The 17,330-nt window shown below is 33.9% G+C and overlaps 1 protein-coding gene across 2 annotated transcripts in view; it reads left to right on the forward strand.

Annotated features, from left to right (window-relative positions):
• Positions 1 to 125: 125 nt before the first annotated feature.
• Positions 126 to 17,330, forward strand: part of LOC105668082 (uncharacterized) — a 28,525-nt gene continuing 11,320 nt past the window's right edge. Inside the window, exons 1-5 of one of the 2 annotated variants that reach the window (XM_012360265.2) lie at positions 126 to 493; positions 584 to 704; positions 3,453 to 3,645; positions 3,880 to 4,074; positions 4,199 to 4,550. In XM_012360265.2, coding sequence (XP_012215688.2) covers positions 663 to 704; positions 3,453 to 3,645; positions 3,880 to 4,074; positions 4,199 to 4,245 — 477 coding nt within the window. In that variant the 5' untranslated portion in view covers positions 126 to 493; positions 584 to 662 and the 3' untranslated portion in view covers positions 4,246 to 4,550. Of the gene's footprint in view, positions 494 to 583; positions 705 to 3,452; positions 3,646 to 3,879; positions 4,075 to 4,198; positions 4,551 to 17,330 lie in introns of those variants that run through there. The other variant, XM_067358361.1, reaches the window with a different exon arrangement.

A 17,330-nucleotide genomic window follows, 5' to 3' on the forward strand; every position in this document is an offset into this window, starting at 1 on the left:
TATATATGAAACGTTTCTAAAACATTCATAATAGAACGTTACATGAATCTTTCATGTAAAACGTTTATTTTGGAAGATCGAAAAACATTGCAATAACATATCTAGTATTACTAATCAATATACTTAAGTATCAGTAATACTAGATTAAATGTTTTAACAAGTAAGCTAAGTTTGTCTTGCTCGCTTTCGTGCTGAAAGTGTCATTCTATCTTTTTTCACTGTGTAATGAGCAAGAAAGATAAACTGATGCTTTCAACAAAAAAGCGAGCAAGACGAACGGGCTATTAAACGTTCAGTCATTGTTGTTAAACGGACCGCGGGTTTTTCGCGCGTGGCGACACTGCCTCCGCCATTATGCGCATCTATAGCCTGTGTATGTAGCAAGGCACCTTGGTACGCATTGCAGTTTCATTTAGTAGTGTGTTATATACCGTGAAGTTTTATAAAATAGGCATTTGAATAGTGCAAGTGACCTCTGCAGAATTCAGCGAACGTAAGTATTAATTGATATTTGTAATAATATATATGTAAACACGTGTATAAGAGTTTATACATAATCTGCAATATTTCAATCATTCTCTAGGTCATGCGACGTGTGATGTACTTTTAGCATTCTCGTTTATTAGAAACACAGAGCCAAAATTTATCTACGTGTAATAAATATGCATTCGAATAGTGCAAGTAACCTGCAGAATTCAGCAAACGTAAGGATATTAATTGATATTTTTAATAATACATATGTAAACACGTGTATAAGATTTATACATAACCTGCAATATTTCAATCATTCTAGATTGTGCGACGTGTGATGTACTTTTAGCATTCTCGTTTATTAAACATTTAAACAACTTTTGTATGACTGTGTAATATATAATAATGACTAAATAATAATTCAAGAAATGTTTTACAAGTCAAAGACATTTGCGGCGAGTAATAAAAAAAGATTTAATACAAATGTTACAAATTAATCGGAAAATAATACAAACAGATAATATTAAAAAATTTATACAAAATGAGAATTCTTGTGATAAAAACTCTTCCGTCAATATTATAACGGGTGATAATGTTTTCGTCGATAATGTAAGAAGCGATACCGTTGATGAAGCACCTCCTGCTTCTCAGGATAATTCTTTAGTCGATAATGATTTATTAGAGTCGATACAATATATTGAAAATATTGATGACGATAATATATATAAAGATGAATCGTCAGTGTTTGAAGAACGATGTGGCACACTTCCTGCAGTTGATGATTTTATAATAAATGCGATTCAACAATGGATCTTGAAATATAGACACTTACTAAGTCAATGTGCTATAAATGATTTATTGAGTATACTAAGATTGCCATTTCCACAATTTCCAAAAGACTCGCGAACGCTTTTGAAAACACCTACTTCATGTCCTTATGAAATTATAAATATCTATCCTGGTTTTTACTGTCATCTGGGAATAGAAAATGGATTACGCAGAATACTTAACAGTAGTTTTATTTTAGAAAAACTATTTCTGGATTATAATGAAGTAATATTACCTATCTGCATAAATATTGATGGTTTGCCAATATCGAGAAGTTCAGGCAGTCAATTTTGGCCAATTCTTTGTTATATAAATTTGTATACTATTAGTGAAAAATGGCGAAAGCCATTTACTGTTGGAATTTACCATGGGTTTAAAAAACCAGCTGATGCACATCAATTTATGAATGCTTTTATAAACGAGTTTGTGAACTTAGAAAAAAATGGTTTTAAGATAAATGTTAAAATAAAAGTTAGTAAACTTCTCTGCGATGCTCCAGCAAAATCGTTTGTTCTATGCATTAAAGGTCACACAGGCTACTCTAGTTGTACTAAATGTACCGAAGAAGGAACTTTTATTAATGGAAAAGTTGTATTTTTAGAGAATAATAGACAGCTAAGAAATGATATAAGTTTTAAAGATAAATTGGACGAAGAATTTCATAAAGGTGTAAGCCCTTTTGAAAAATTGAATATGGGTTTAGTATCACAAGTACCTCTCGATGGTATGCATCTTATATATTTGGGGGTTATGAAACGAATTTTAATATTGTTGATAAAAGGAAAAAAAAATATTTGTTTATCTGAAAGTGATAAAAAAAAAGTTAACGATGAGCTATTATTATTTAGAAACTATTTGCCAACAGACTTTGTAAGATTACCAAGAAGTTTGGAAGACATAGAATATTATAAAGCCACAGAATTACGACTGTTTCTATTGTATACCGGACTTGTTGTATTAAAAAACATAGCAAACAAAAATGTATATGAACATTTTCTGGCTCTATCGTGTGCCATTAGAATTTTAAACAGTTCTGAATTATATTTAACATATAATAAATATGCTCTAGAACTCTTACAATATTTTGTACAGAAATATACAATAATTTATGGACATGAATATCTCACTCATAACGTACATGGTCTAATACATTTGCCTGCAGATTGTGTTGAACATGGTCCACTAGAAAATTTTAGCTGCTTCAAATTTGAAAATTATTTGTTCGAAATTAAAAAAAAACACACATCACGATATCCTTTACAGCAAATTTGTAACAGACTCAAAGAACAAGAACAAGTGGGACAAGTTAATGATGAGAAATATCCAATATTACGGAAACAATATAGAATCCAAGTTCAGAATGGACAAAATTATACTTATTTTAAAGCGATTGATATTGAAAAGTATAGATTAAATACATCGAATCCAGATAATTGTGTCATATTGAAAGACAAATCTGTTTTTTGCATTGAAGACATTTGTAAAAATAATGATTCGTCAGAAATATTTGTAAAAGGAAAAAGATTTATCGCATCTAAATTATTTTTTAATTCACCGTGTTCTTCTCAATTATTCCATATTCAACATGTGCAAAACTTGGCTAATGATTCTTATACAATTAATATTGATAATATACTTATGAAGTGCATCAAATATCCGTACAATAATGGCTTTATTATTTTACCGATAATACATAGCCAATGTGTAAATGAAAATTAAAACTTACATAATTAAAATAATATAATTAGATTAAAATACAAAGGGTACTTTTAGAAAGGCTTTCAAATAATTTTTTACTGCAGAATGTTAAAATATTAAAATGTGAAATATAAAATATGAAATATAAATAAAAATATAAAGTATAACATTAAGTATAACAAAAATAACAATCTAAAAATATAAATATAAAAGTAAAATATAATTACAAAAATAAATATAAATAAAACATGAATATAAATATAAAATATAAATATAAATTAAAATATAAATATTTAAAATATAACAAAATATAAAATGTAATATGAAATATAACTAATACTAAATATTGTAATTAAATATACTAATATAGTAGTTCAAATATTAATATAGTTTAATTAAAAATTTAATTTGATATGGCCTCCATATGCGAGAAATTAAATGCATATGGGTTCCAGATATGGTCTGTCGTAGAATTTGTGGAACAACTACATGAAATAGAAGTTGTACCAATTTCATGGCTAGTTGTATTGAATAAGCAAAAGACTTTATGTAAATGGCCGCCTAAAAATCCCAGGAAATATATTCGGAACAATATACAACCGGACAGCAGCTGGAAAGAGTACAGAGTGCAAGTTTTGATTCAAAGTGGTAAGAATTGTTCAAGTTGATAATATATAAATTGCAAAAATAAATACCCAGTTTATTTTTATATTTAATAATTCAATGATTTGTAAAGAACTTTATGACATGTCGAAGATCTGTCTTTAATACAAATTGAACCAAATAAGTCATCACAAGAGGCAGAACACGAATAATGATTTCAATCCTAAATGCATTAAAAGTATATCTTTCTGTCTTTACTGTAACTTTCTTTAATTGCAGATTCCTATCAGAAAGCTTTAAATTATGCGAAAAAGAAATCAAATTCAGAGACGGACACATCATATTACCAGCTAGGAAAAGGTAAACGAAGAAAAAAGCACAAAAGCCAAGATGTCACTGACCATTCCGATAGCGAATCTACACAGAGAATGACACCGCCTCCTTCTATAACCATTCCTCACGATACATGCACAGGTATAATGTACCAATTATTGAAATTTATTCAAATAGATATCACTAATATAATAACTCACATTTTTTCCAAATCATAAACAACATTTAATACATGCGTGTTTACATATGTATTACTATTTTTTAGATCCATGCGATAAATTACTTCACCATGAAGCAATTTTGCCTTCGTAATGTAAGCAATGCGGTGCAGCGCCGCCGATTGAGCGTCACTGTACCCCCTTTCCCGCGGTCCTCGCGACCACGCGCGAGTTATCTAATGCGCTGCGTCTAGCGACCTAGGCGTAGGAATATCCTTAATAAGGGCCAATCAGGATTAGCTGATGCAATAGGCGATCCTTGAGCGTGTCACGGCATGTGTGCCGGGGAATTGCCGTTTGAGCAGTTCGTGTGACAACACGTCCGTCGTGTTTTTTGGTAATCAGTACCACGATGTATGTACGCGAGTGTTAATGATATTAATAAATATCGTTATTGTATTATTGTGTTTGCACCTAATATACCGTCCTGCCTTTTGATCCTGACAGATCCTCGATAAGTAATTTCGAGTGGACATTTATGTAATTATCGGTATCGCCATTGCTATTGTGAGAATAGTGTCGGTCGTAGATGTACGTGCCGTACCCATCGGTGGTGCATCGTACGTATCGCGTAATTACCTAACGTAACGCTTACAGCGGGTACGTTAATATTTCAGAAGTGGGATAAGATTGATAATTGTTATTATTAAACCTCCCGTCTTCTTAGTTCGTTTATCGGAATATCCTGTCATTCCTATCCAGGATTATTTTCCGTTTGTCCTGCAAACACAATATTTGTGCGCGTTACACGTGGTCGTGTGAACATCGCCATTTCGTGATACGTCGCGTTCGTAGTGCTGAGTCGCCATTTCGTGTGAGTGACTTATTCGCCTCTGTAGTAAACGCTTGTGATTAGTAATTGACGATGGATCGTCATTACTTGGACAGACTCTCGTTCGAAGAGCTTTGTGCTGAGGCTTTTCGCCTTCAGATATTACCGCGTGATAATTCGCGTTCGAGTCTCATTGACCAAATCATGTCATATTACGAACGACACGGGTCGTCTCAGGACAATGAACAATTAAATGAAAGTGCGGTTTCTACGGACAGTGTCTCGCCACCGCAAAATACCGATTCGCTTTATCCACCGCCGTCATTGGCTGGTCCGTTTCCGCGAAGTGATATTACGGTTAGTGCGGGTAGTGCCGCTTTAACGACGCAAAATCCTCGTGCCGAAACATCCGTTGCAGGGCCGAGTGACTCAGCCGCGCCGTCACAAAGTGAATTGTCGCGTTTGTGCGCCATGATGCAACAAATGCTAGTTGCGATTAGTGCAATTCCGCAAGCCTCATCAAGGCTCGTTAATACGCCGGTTTTTCCGCCGGTCGTTCCGCCGGTTGTTCCGCCGATTATTCCGCAAGCCTCACTAAGGCCCGTTAACCCGCCGATTTCACCGTACGGTTTTGATCAAAACATTGATCCTACAAGTGGGCAAAATCGTTTCGTGAGTGCTATTCCGAACTTTAACACCTCTGGCCTGTCAAGAGGTGGTTCTATTCTTTCAACGGCATCAGCCGCTCAAGCAGTCAATTTGTTGGCGTCACAAATTCCCAGTTTCAGTGGATCGGAAGAAGAAAACGTGGAACTGTAGTTGAAAAAAGTAGAACGCATCGCGCGAATACATGGAGTATCTGATGACGTCACTTTGCTAGCTGCTTCTAGCAAGCTGACAAAATCCGCGCGTAAATGGTTCGATTTGGACGCTGGAACAATTAACGACTCATGGTCATCGCTCAAACAAGCAGTAACGAATAGATTTCGTCGTCGTGTCCCGTTCTTTGTGACCATGCAGAAAGTCGAAGCGCGTAAGTAGAACTTCGCGAAAGAGACATTTCAAGATTATGCTCTTCATAAAATAGAGCTTATGCAGAATCTTGATCTGCCTGACTGTGATGTGATTAACGCTTTGATTAGTGGAATTGGTAGTACATCATTAAAAGCAACTGCCATTTCATTAAGAGCTAAGTCAGTTGATGAATTTTTGCAAAACATGTACGACATTACGGTTATGTGTGACGTGAACAGAAAACAGTCACCGCCTTTCAAAAGGAAAGTAAAAGACTCAAATGACACTTCGGTAAAGAATAGTGACACTTCTGCAAGGAACAGTGACTCTTCAAAAGTGCACAAAGACATAATTTGCAATTATTGCAAAATTAAAGGACACATTCGTGCTGATTGCTACAAGCTCAAAAGAAAAGAGCAGCAGTCTTCTACATCACCGATTTCTGACGTTGTCGCAGCAGCCGAACCAGTCGTCAAACCAACACCCGTTGCAGTCTCTTGTGCAGAGAATCGACAGCCTTCAAAGGACGCTTCCTCTTCCTCAACGGTAGCTTGTGTGGTTCAACAAAAAAGGTTGGAGATATCTGATCCTCCTCTTGTAAAGATTATTTCGTTGAATAATATTGCGTGCGATTTATTAGCGTTTGTAGATTCTGGTAGTCCAGTCTCTTTTATAAGTCCTCGCTTGTATCAAAAATATTTTAACCGAAATATTAGGACCTTGAATAAGTTCTCGCTGTTTTTTTTGTTAAAAAAAAACATTAATTTAAAATATAAGGCTTACAATAACTTTACTCAAAGTATTGTCCATCATTAGAGACCACTTTCTCCCATCTTTCTGGCAGTAATTGAATCCCCCGTCGAAAAAACGATTCATCTTTTGACGCAATCCATGAATCGACCCATTTTTCGGTTTCTTCGAAAGAATGGAAGCGCTGCTCGCTCAAACCATGCGCCATCGACCGAAACAAGTGGTAATCCGAGGGGGCTATGTCCGGTGAATACGGCGGGTGAGGTAGAACTTCCCATTGAAGCGTTTCCAGGTAAGTTTTGACTGGTTTTGCCACATGTGGCCGAGCATTGTCATGTAACAAAATGACTTTTGGATCATTCCTAACGCTTTTAAACGTTTTGAAACTGTTGACGCATCTACTTGCAATGTTTTCCCGAGCTCTACTAGCGTCTGACATGGATCTAGATCAAGCAATGCCTCCAATTCTTCGTCTTCAAACTTTGTCGGTGCTCCAGAACGTTCTTTATCTTCAAGGTCAAAGTCATTATTTTTAAAGCGCCTAAACCAGTCTCTGCATGTCGTATTCGACAGAGCATTGTCACCATATGTTTCAACAAGAATTCTGTGTGCTTCAGCTGCAGATTTCTTTTGAATAAAGCAGTGCAATAAAATTCCCCGCAAAAACACTTTATTTGGCACAAAAGTAGACATTTTCGCAATAGGTAATTAAACACGTGGTTGACACTGTGGTAAACTGTATCTACTAGAATTTGAGGTTACATATAGTACTACTTAGCTGATGCGTTTCCGTACGAAATTCCATGCACAGAGTGCCGCTACGCCATCTTTTAAGAAACAGCGAGAACTTATTCAAGGACCTAATACTTTGATCAACAATAATTCAGATTCGTGGATTGGCCTAAATGGTCTTCCTATTGAAACAACTGGTTTTGTAAATTCTTTTGTTTGTTTTGAGAAATTACCAGATTTCAACGGACAAATTCAGTTAAATGTTTTACATAATAATGTTTTTAATGCTGAATTAATTGTAGGTCGTGACTTTCTTAATAAACACGACATTAGCATCCTTATTTTGCCTTCTGCAAAAATCGCGGAAAATAACTTAAAGTTTTTCCGTCAAATAGCTTTCGCTAATTCCTTTATTGAGCAGCCGTTAAAAAACGACTTTGAATCTGTTGAATTAAAAACAGATTTTGATGATCAAATAAAAGCTAAATTGTTAACTGTATTGACTGAGGTTGATAATTCTCAGGTCACGCCAATAAAAGACAATTACTCGGTTAAAGTAAACTTGAAAGATCATTCAATATATGCGTTTGCGCCAAGACGTTTCGCGTTTAATGAGCGTTTAGAGATGCGTAAACTAATCGATGATTTGTTAACCCGAGATATTGTTAAGTATAGTTCATCGCCGTATTGTGCGCGGGTTGTTCCGGTGCAAAAGAAGAACGGTTCTCTTCGTCTCTGCGTTGACCTGCGGTCTTTGAACGATCGGGTAGAGAAACAAAAATATCCGTTCCCTCAAATAGAGGATTGTCTCTCACGGTTATCGGATCGAACGGTTTTCTCCTTACTCGACCTTAAAGATGGTTTCCATCAAATAGACGTCCATCCAGATCATACAAAGTATTTTTCGTTCGCGACGCCTGATGGGCAATACGAATTTAAAAAACTTCCGTTTGGATATTGTGAAGCTCCCGCGGAATTTCAAAAACGTATAGTACACGTTTTACAACCCTTTATTCGAAAGGACGAAGTCATCGTCTATATTGACGATATATTAATACCTTCCAAAACAGTGGAAGAGAATCTCAAGACTCTCAAAGAAGTACTTTTGATTTTAAAACAATATTCTTTTCAGCTCAATTATGAGAAATGTTCTTTCTTAAGAACCACAATCGAATATTTAGGGTACATTATTTCCCCAGATGGGATAACTTTAAGTCCTTGCCACACTGAGGCCATACGCAATTTTCCTCAGCCTCAAAAACTTGTAGAGGTTCAACGCTTCTTAGGCTTGACCAATTATTTCCGTAAGTTCATTAAAAATTACGCTGCCATAGCAAAGCCTTTGAATAATTTAACGAGGAAAGCTACTCAGTTTAATTTTGATAGTGATTGTTGTCAATCCTTCGAGACTCTCAAAAAAGAACTTGTTTCGTTTCCGGTTCTTCGTCTTTACAATCCTGTTGCAGAAACTGAGCTGCACACGGATGCCAGTTCCATTGCTCTGGCTGGAATCTTATTTCAAAAGCAAAGTCAAGGTAAATGGGCCCCGGTCGCCTATTACAGTCAAACAACTAACCAAGCTGAGTCAAAGTATCACAGCTTTGAGCTGGAGATGCTAGCCGTATTGAAATCAATCGAAAGGTTTCATATATATCTTTACGGTTTGAATTTCACGGTCGTTACCGATTGTCATGCTCTTGTGTACGCCGTGAATAAGGCTCACTTAAATCCACGCATTGCGCGTTGGACATTACGTCTTCAAAATTATCGTTTCCAGGTTTCTCACCGAGCTGGCCATAAAATGTGCCACGTCGACGCCTTGAGTCGCGTTTCCAGTTACGTTGAGCATATGCCTCTCGAAAGAGAACTCGAGTTTAAACAACTTCAGGATCCTTACTTAAAGGAAATCGTACATAAACTGGAATTTGAAGACCACGATAAATTCGACTTAATTGATGGTCTCATCTTCAAAAAAGGACCAGACAAACCTCGTTTTGTTGTCCCAGAATCTATGATTCAAAACATCATTCGGATTTATCACGATGAGCAAGCCCACTGTGGTTTTGATAAAACGGTTGAAGGAATTTCTTCGAATTACTGGTTTCCTTCCCTACGTAAAAAAGTCCGTGATCATCTAGATAATTGTCTAGATTGTCTGATTTCAAATTCATCGGTTCATTCCCGTGAAGGAGAAATTCAGCAAGTAGAATCTCCATCGTATCCAATGCAGATCATGCATTGTGATCATTTCGGTCCTCTTACCGAATCTGAAGGACATAAGCATATCTTGCTTTTAATCGATGCCTTCACTCGTTTCACTTGGCTGTTTTCAGTCAAATCAACAGGATCTATAGAAGTGATAAAAAATTTCACGAAAGTTTTTGATATTTTTGGAAATCCTTCCTCAATTGTCTCGGACAGAGGAACGGCTTTCACTTCTCGTGAATTCTCTGAGTTTACAGACTCTAAAAACATCTCACATCGCTTAGTAGCTGTTGCAGCTCCTTGGGCCAACGGTCTTGTAGAGCGAGTCAATCGATTCTTAAAATCATCGCTCAAAAAGGCTATCGATGATCCGACGTCATGGTCTACCAAAATTAGAGCCATTCAATACGTCATTAATAACACCTATCACTCGTCACTAAAGTCAACCCCTTCTAAACTTCTTTTAGGGTACGATGCTCGGAATCATTCCGATGCACATCTTGTGCGTATTTTAAATCAGATCGCTAAAGTCGAGTTGGATTGTGACAAAGAAAGAGACGCTTGTCGTGAAATCGCTCATGAAGTCTCAAATAAGATCCGCAATTACAACAAAGTTTATTACGATAAACGTCATCGTAAACCCACTCAGTATAACGTCGGGGATTACGTTCTCATCCGCAATACAATAATTAAATCCGGAGAGGACAAAAAATTTAAAACAAATTATAAAGGGCCGTACCAGGTTACAAAAGTTTTAAATAATAACCGTTACGTGATACAGGACATCCCTGGTTTTAATATAACTCCTCGCCCTTATAACTCGATACTATCTCCCGATCGGATCAAGCCGTGGGTCAAACCAGTCATTTAGTTTGTAGTTTAAATTTGTATTTGAATTAAGATTGCGTTTCTTTAGACCTAAGTTTAGTGTTTATATTTTTGTATTTAGGTTAAGTATATCAGCGTTTCTGCTAAAGCAGATATTTCATATTTTATATTTGGGAATTCTCCCTTTGTTACTTACGTAATTTTGACTTCTGTTTTGAGTACACTATCGTGTCCTATCTTTACGCAAGTTTTGTTTTTCTATTTCTTATGACTTAAACTTTATATGATTGTTGATCAGTTCCAATTTCTTTTAAGTTCCTGCAATATGTTATTTTGTAAACCCTTTAGGGTCAGAACACATTCGGGTCGAATGTAAATGCAGGCTGGCCGAACTGTAAGCAATGCGGTGCAGCGCCGCCGATTAAGCGTCACTGTACCCCCTTTCCCGCGGTCCTCGCGACCACGCGCGAGTTATCTAATGCGCTGCGTCTAGCGACCTAGGCGTAGGAATATCCTTAATAAGGGCCAATCAGGATTAGCTGATGCAATAGGCGATCCTTGAGCGTGTCACGGCATGTGTGCCGGGGAATTGCCGTTTGAGCAGTTCGTGTGACAACACGTCCGTCGTGTTTTTCGGTAATCAGTACCACGATGTATGTACGCGAGTGTTAATGATATTAATAAATATCGTTATTGTATTATTGTGTTTGCACCTAATATACCGTCCTGCCTTTTGATCCTGACAGATCCTCGATAAGTAATTTCGAGTGGACATTTATGTAATTACCGGTATCGCCATTGCTATTGTGAGAATAGTGTCGGTCGTAGATGTACGTGCCGTACCCATCGGTGGTGCATCGTACGTATCGCGTAATTACCTAACGTAACGCTTACAGTAAGAACTCAATAATGGTTATTATTATTATATATTTTTATAAACAATAATTGTTATTTCTTATTTATCTAGTCTTTGCACATATAACACTCAATACATCAAATTATAGAAGAAACCGGGGAAGAGGAATCAAATTATAATAAAAATATCGAAGACAATACTGCCATTGAAGAAGAGAGTGATGTCAATAACAATAATGGCACTCCAACCGAAAAAACATCAGATAAAGTCAACAAACAAAGGACCCAAGAAAATAATATTGCTGCAACACCAAATAGAAATGAAGATTATGCAATGGAGGACATTATTGAAGAATTACCAACAGGTATTATTAATTTTAATATTTAAAAACTTATTATGTTTATATCTTATTAAATAAGCTTTATATATCTTATTAAATAAGTGTAAAATGTGAAACATAAAAAATACATTTTATATTTTATGTAACTTACAAAATAGTTATGTAACAAATATTGTACTATTTAATAAATATTTTTCAGATAATCAAGCAATATTAAAAATTTTACAAAATGTTGTGGCAACCAGGAGAATGGTAGAACAGCAAAATCAATTTTTAAAACAATTAGAGTCTCGAATCAATATCGATGCTGCTTCAAACGCAGTTGTTGCAACAAACCCAAACATAGAGCATATGACTAATAATACAATTCCCACAAAGCCTTTTAATAAATATAGAAAATTGTTAGAGTTTGACGATGACTTGAGAGCAAATATAGTCGCATCAAAACAATTAATATAAATTCTTTTAATTATTGTTTTAAATAATTTTAAAAAAATTATAATTACATTAAAAATGAAGTCTGATGCTACACGTAACATAAATTGTTTTTTCTTTCTTGTGTAGGAAATGTTTTTCTATTTATTAGGAGGACATACTGCTCAAATGCAAATTAAAAATGGATTGGAGAAAATGTTTACCAACAAGCTGGGGTCTAAATGCTCTTGGTTTGGACGCAAAGGAAATTATCAGTTGAACTCATTATATATAATGGAAATTTTAAAAAGTATGTGTAGAAGTCAATATTTTGTTCCTCTTATATTTAATCTTTTACTTTTAACAATTTCGTCACTGATGACACAAAGGGAAGTTATACATTTCATTTGCTTGCTATCGTTTCTCTTATTAGTTAAAAAAATAAGAAAATTATATATTTTTTGCAAATTTCTTTTTTAATTATGAAAACAACATAATCTTTGATTACTTTTATAGATGCAGTAAGAAAACATTTCCATACGTACACAAACAGAAACTTTCAAGATAATGTATCCACATGGTTTAAATACGCAAATACTAGACGTCTGAGAGAAAAAGCAGGTATATTTTTCATGACTAATAAATATACATGATATTGTTCTCAAAATATATTTTCTAACACTATTAAAAAAATCTATATTTGTTACAGGCCAAGAGAAACGACAGCAAAACATCGACCAAAATATCGATGAATAGATACAATAAGGGGGAATAGATATAAAGGGAAGAAAGTGAGACCATATCGATCGGTAAATAGTGTAACGGTAATGATCTCTCCCCTTTTTGAAAGAGCATTATAGTCACGTTGTGGAGAAACGAACCATTCTTAATATATATTTGACAAAATATAAGTAGATAATTATATTGCGATTCAGATTTATCAGATTGATTTTTTGGAAATAATGTTTTTGAGTTTTCGTTATAATGTAAATTACAATAAGATATTGTTCTTTTTTTCTTTTTTTTCTTTGTTTTTTCATAAAATGTTTACAAGTTGTACGTTTTTTTTATAATGATTTATCCTCTTTTTGAAAGAGCATACGTTGAAGAGAAACAAACCGTTTATTTTAATATATATATATATATCTAACAATAATATATATGTATAAGTAGATAATAAGTAATCTAACGAATCAGACCTATCAGATTGATTTACTTCAAATGGTATTTCTCGTTATAATTTAAGTAACAATAAGATCGTTCTCTTTTTTTCCATTTTCTTTGATTTTTCGTAAAATTTTTGCACGTTGTACGTTTTTTTATATTTAATAAATTATATTTTTATAATTAAGACTTTTTTTTGTGCCAAATTTATTTTTTAATTGAAAAAATTGGCATAGATTTTTCCATTATATTTTATATATTTTATTTTATTAAACTGAATATAATGAATTTTTAAAAAAAATATGTATCGAGAGAGAGAAAAAGAGGCCATTTGGAATTTATCAATTTATCATAATTTCCGGAATGCCAAGCGATCATGCTTCAGGATACATAAAATGCGCTTATTTCGAGCTTACCTTTATCTCCAGTCTATTGAGAAGTCTATTGAGAAATCAATTGACTAATTGTAAGACATATATACATATATATGCGGTTCCATATATGTGATAATATTGTTAAATGTATTCGTATTTTTTAAGTAATTTTCATGCAATTTAAAAAATTAATATAAAACTGTGATGTCTATAAAATATATATTGATAGATATAAAAAAATATATATATAAAATGACATGAATAAATGTATTATATACCAATTGCGCTATATCTTGATTGTATTCCGAAATTCACTGCTAATACTGAAAATCTATATCTATATCTATAGTTCACGTCACGTATATTATCGATTTCCACTATTGGCGATAAATTTCGGAATACACCCGACACTCCCTATACAAGAATATTACTGCCAAAACCAGATAACTCTATTTTTTCATTATTTGAGATAAGGAATAAGAAAGATGATATTTAATTGTCTGTAGAAAATAATTAACACAAAATAAATAATTTTTTGTTAATTATTTTCTACCGGAGAATAAATGTCATCTTTTTTATCCCTCAACTCAAATAATGAAAAAATAGAAAATTATCTCTGGTTTTGGCAATAACCCGACTGTTTAACAAAGTTTCAAAAACGTTACATATGGAACGTTGTGCACAAACTTTATAATAACGTTCAATAATAAGTTTATCAATTGTTTTACAAACGTTACGAATGGAACGTTGCAAATAAATTTTTTAGTAACATTTTTATATGTATTTTATAAACGTTTTATAAACGTTGCACGTGGAACGATGTGCACGAACTGAATAGTAACATTATATGTATGTTTATTAAACGTTCTACAAACGTCACAAATGAAACGTTCCATACAAATAGTAAATGTGTGAGGACATTTCTGGTTGTTACGAGGTTGTATAAACGTCGCCACGACAACACAACAAAAGTCGCATAGCTTGAATGTAACATCCTTGCAATGTCGTTGCAACGAAATTTTGTTTAGTGGGATGTTTATTAACATAAAGTTAACAGTTTATCTCTAAGGTGTTTATATGTATAAATATATAAAATTAATATAATTTTTTTATATTTCAGAATTTAAAAAGAAGGTGCACATTAAGAACGTTTGGTATAAAGTTTGGCTGCTGTGCGCCGATACAAGGCTGCTGTGCGCCTGTAAAGACCGGTTGCTGTGCGCCGATACAAGACTGCTGTGAGCCTGTAAAGACCGGCCGGCTGCTGTGCGCCAATACAAGGCTGCTGTGCGCCTGTAAAGACCGGCTGCTGTGCGCCAATACAAGGCTGCTGTGCGCCTGTAAAGACCGGCTGCTGTGCGCCTGTAAAGACCGGCTGCTGTGCGCCCATACAAGGCTGCTGTGCGCCTACAAAGACCGGCTGCTGTGCGCCCATACAAGGCTGCTGTGCGCCTATAAAGACCGGCTGCTGTGCGCCCATACAAGGCTGCTGTGCGCCTATAAAGACCGGCTGCTGTGCGCCTATAAAGACCGGCTGCTGTGCGCCCATACAAGGCTGCTGTGCGCTTATAAAAATTGGCTGCTGTGCGCCAACAAAAATCGACTGCTGTGCGTCTGTAAGACTGTTGTGTGCCTGTTAGAATATAGAAAATATAGAATAATTTTAATAATATTAATAAAACAAAAATGTCTATCAAAATAGAAAAACAGATGATGTTAAAATCAGATCAAAAAAATATTATTGTTCAAGGTGATTGGTTAAACGATGAACATATGGATCATTTTAACCAACTTTTAAAAAATTGTTCAGATTATAGACCTGAAGAGGTATGAAAATTGCAATGCCTTGAGTATATAAAACCTATACCAGAAAATAAAAAACATATACAGATATTACATAGCACAAATCATTGGATATGCAGTTATTATGATAGAAAAAATTTATTTATCTATGATTCATTAAATAACAAAAAGTTGCACAGTGATTATGAAAAGTTCTTAAGACAATTATTTCCAACTTATCCTTTTAATGAGCGGCCTGTCAAGTTTCCTACTGTACAAAAACAACCGAATAGTAATGATTGCGGTGTTTTTGCTATAGCTTTTGCAATTTCATTATTATTTAATATTAAACCTGAAAAAGTGAGATATGATCATAGTTTAATGCGTTCTCATTTAATAAAAATTTTTGAATCTAATGTGATTGAACACTTTCCTCAGGATTTAAATAATACTCTTCAAAAAGTGCTTCCATTAGCAATGATTCAAAAGAGAGAAGCTTTAGCAACTCGTGCACGTATGAGACGTTAAAAAGAGACGGAGCAACAAAAAGCAAATCGATTGCAAAAAAATCGTGAATTTATTACAGAATTACGAAAGAAAAATAAAAATAAACATGAAAATCAAAAAGTTAGTAAGATAAAAACAGAAACTGTACAGATTACGCAGTTATCAGATCAGAAAGATATTATTGTTCAAGGCGGTTGGTTAAACGATGAACATATGGATCATTTTAACCAACTTTTAAAAAATTGTTCACATTATAGACCTGAAGAGACATGGAAATTGCAACGTCTTGAGTATATAAAACCTATACCAGAAGACAAAAAACTTATACAGATATTACATAGCACAAATCATTGGATATGCAGTTATTATGATAGAAAAAATTTATTTATCTATGATTCATTAAATAACAAAAAGTTGCACAGTGATTATGAAAAGTTCTTAAGACAATTATTTCCAACTTATCCTTTTAATGAGCGGCCTGTCAAGTTTCCTACTGTACAAAAACAACCGAATAGTAATGATTGCGGTGTTTTTGCTATAGCTTTTGCAATTTCATTATTATTTAATATTAAACCTGAAAAAGTGAGATATGATCATAGTTTAATGCGTTCTCATTTAATAAAAATTTTTAAATCTAATGTGATTGAACACTTCCCTCAGGATTTAAATAATACTCTTCAAAAAGTGCTTCCATTAGCAATAATTAAAAAGAGAGAAGCTTTAGCAACTCGTGCACGTATAAAACGTCAAAAAGAGACGGAGCAACAAAAAGCAAATCGATTGCAAAAAAATCTTGAATTTAAAGAATTACGAAAGAAAAATAAAAATGAATATAAGAATCAAGATCAGTATAAACAAAATGTAGAAAATGTCTTAAAACGGCGTCAATTTGAAAATAATTTGGAAGAAAATTGCGCTAAAAAACGACGTCTATATAAAAAGAAAAATAATTTAGAAAGATGTTGCTCTGAAAAACGGTCTCAAGATGAAAGTGATTTAAAAAATAATTGCGCTAAAAAAAGATTGCGATATGAAGAAGATTTTGTTGAAAAAAGCACACAACAATGCATATTTTATGCTATAGGCTCGCAAAACAAACAAAGTAGACAAAAAATATTACAGCGTAAATGTTGTAACAGACAATATTACGAGAAGAAAAGAGAAGAAAGAAGAAAAGAGAATAAAAGCAAATTTGTAATAAATAAATGCAATGTTGCAAATAAAATTGTTAAAAAATATAAAAATTTTCAGTGTCAGAATTCAACAATAAAACTTCATACTTCTTTGACACACAATAATTATTAAAAATATTTCAAATAAATTAAATATTACAGGTCAGATCGAAAAACAATTAGAAGCCGAGAAAATAATACGTTGGTGTATACATATTAGGAACAGTTATATTCGCAAGATGTATAATATATTAGCTGTACTTAAAAAG

Source organism: Linepithema humile, chromosome 6 (assembly GCF_040581485.1).
Source record: "Linepithema humile isolate Giens D197 chromosome 6, Lhum_UNIL_v1.0, whole genome shotgun sequence".
Lineage (NCBI taxonomy): Eukaryota > Metazoa > Arthropoda > Insecta > Hymenoptera > Formicidae > Linepithema > Linepithema humile.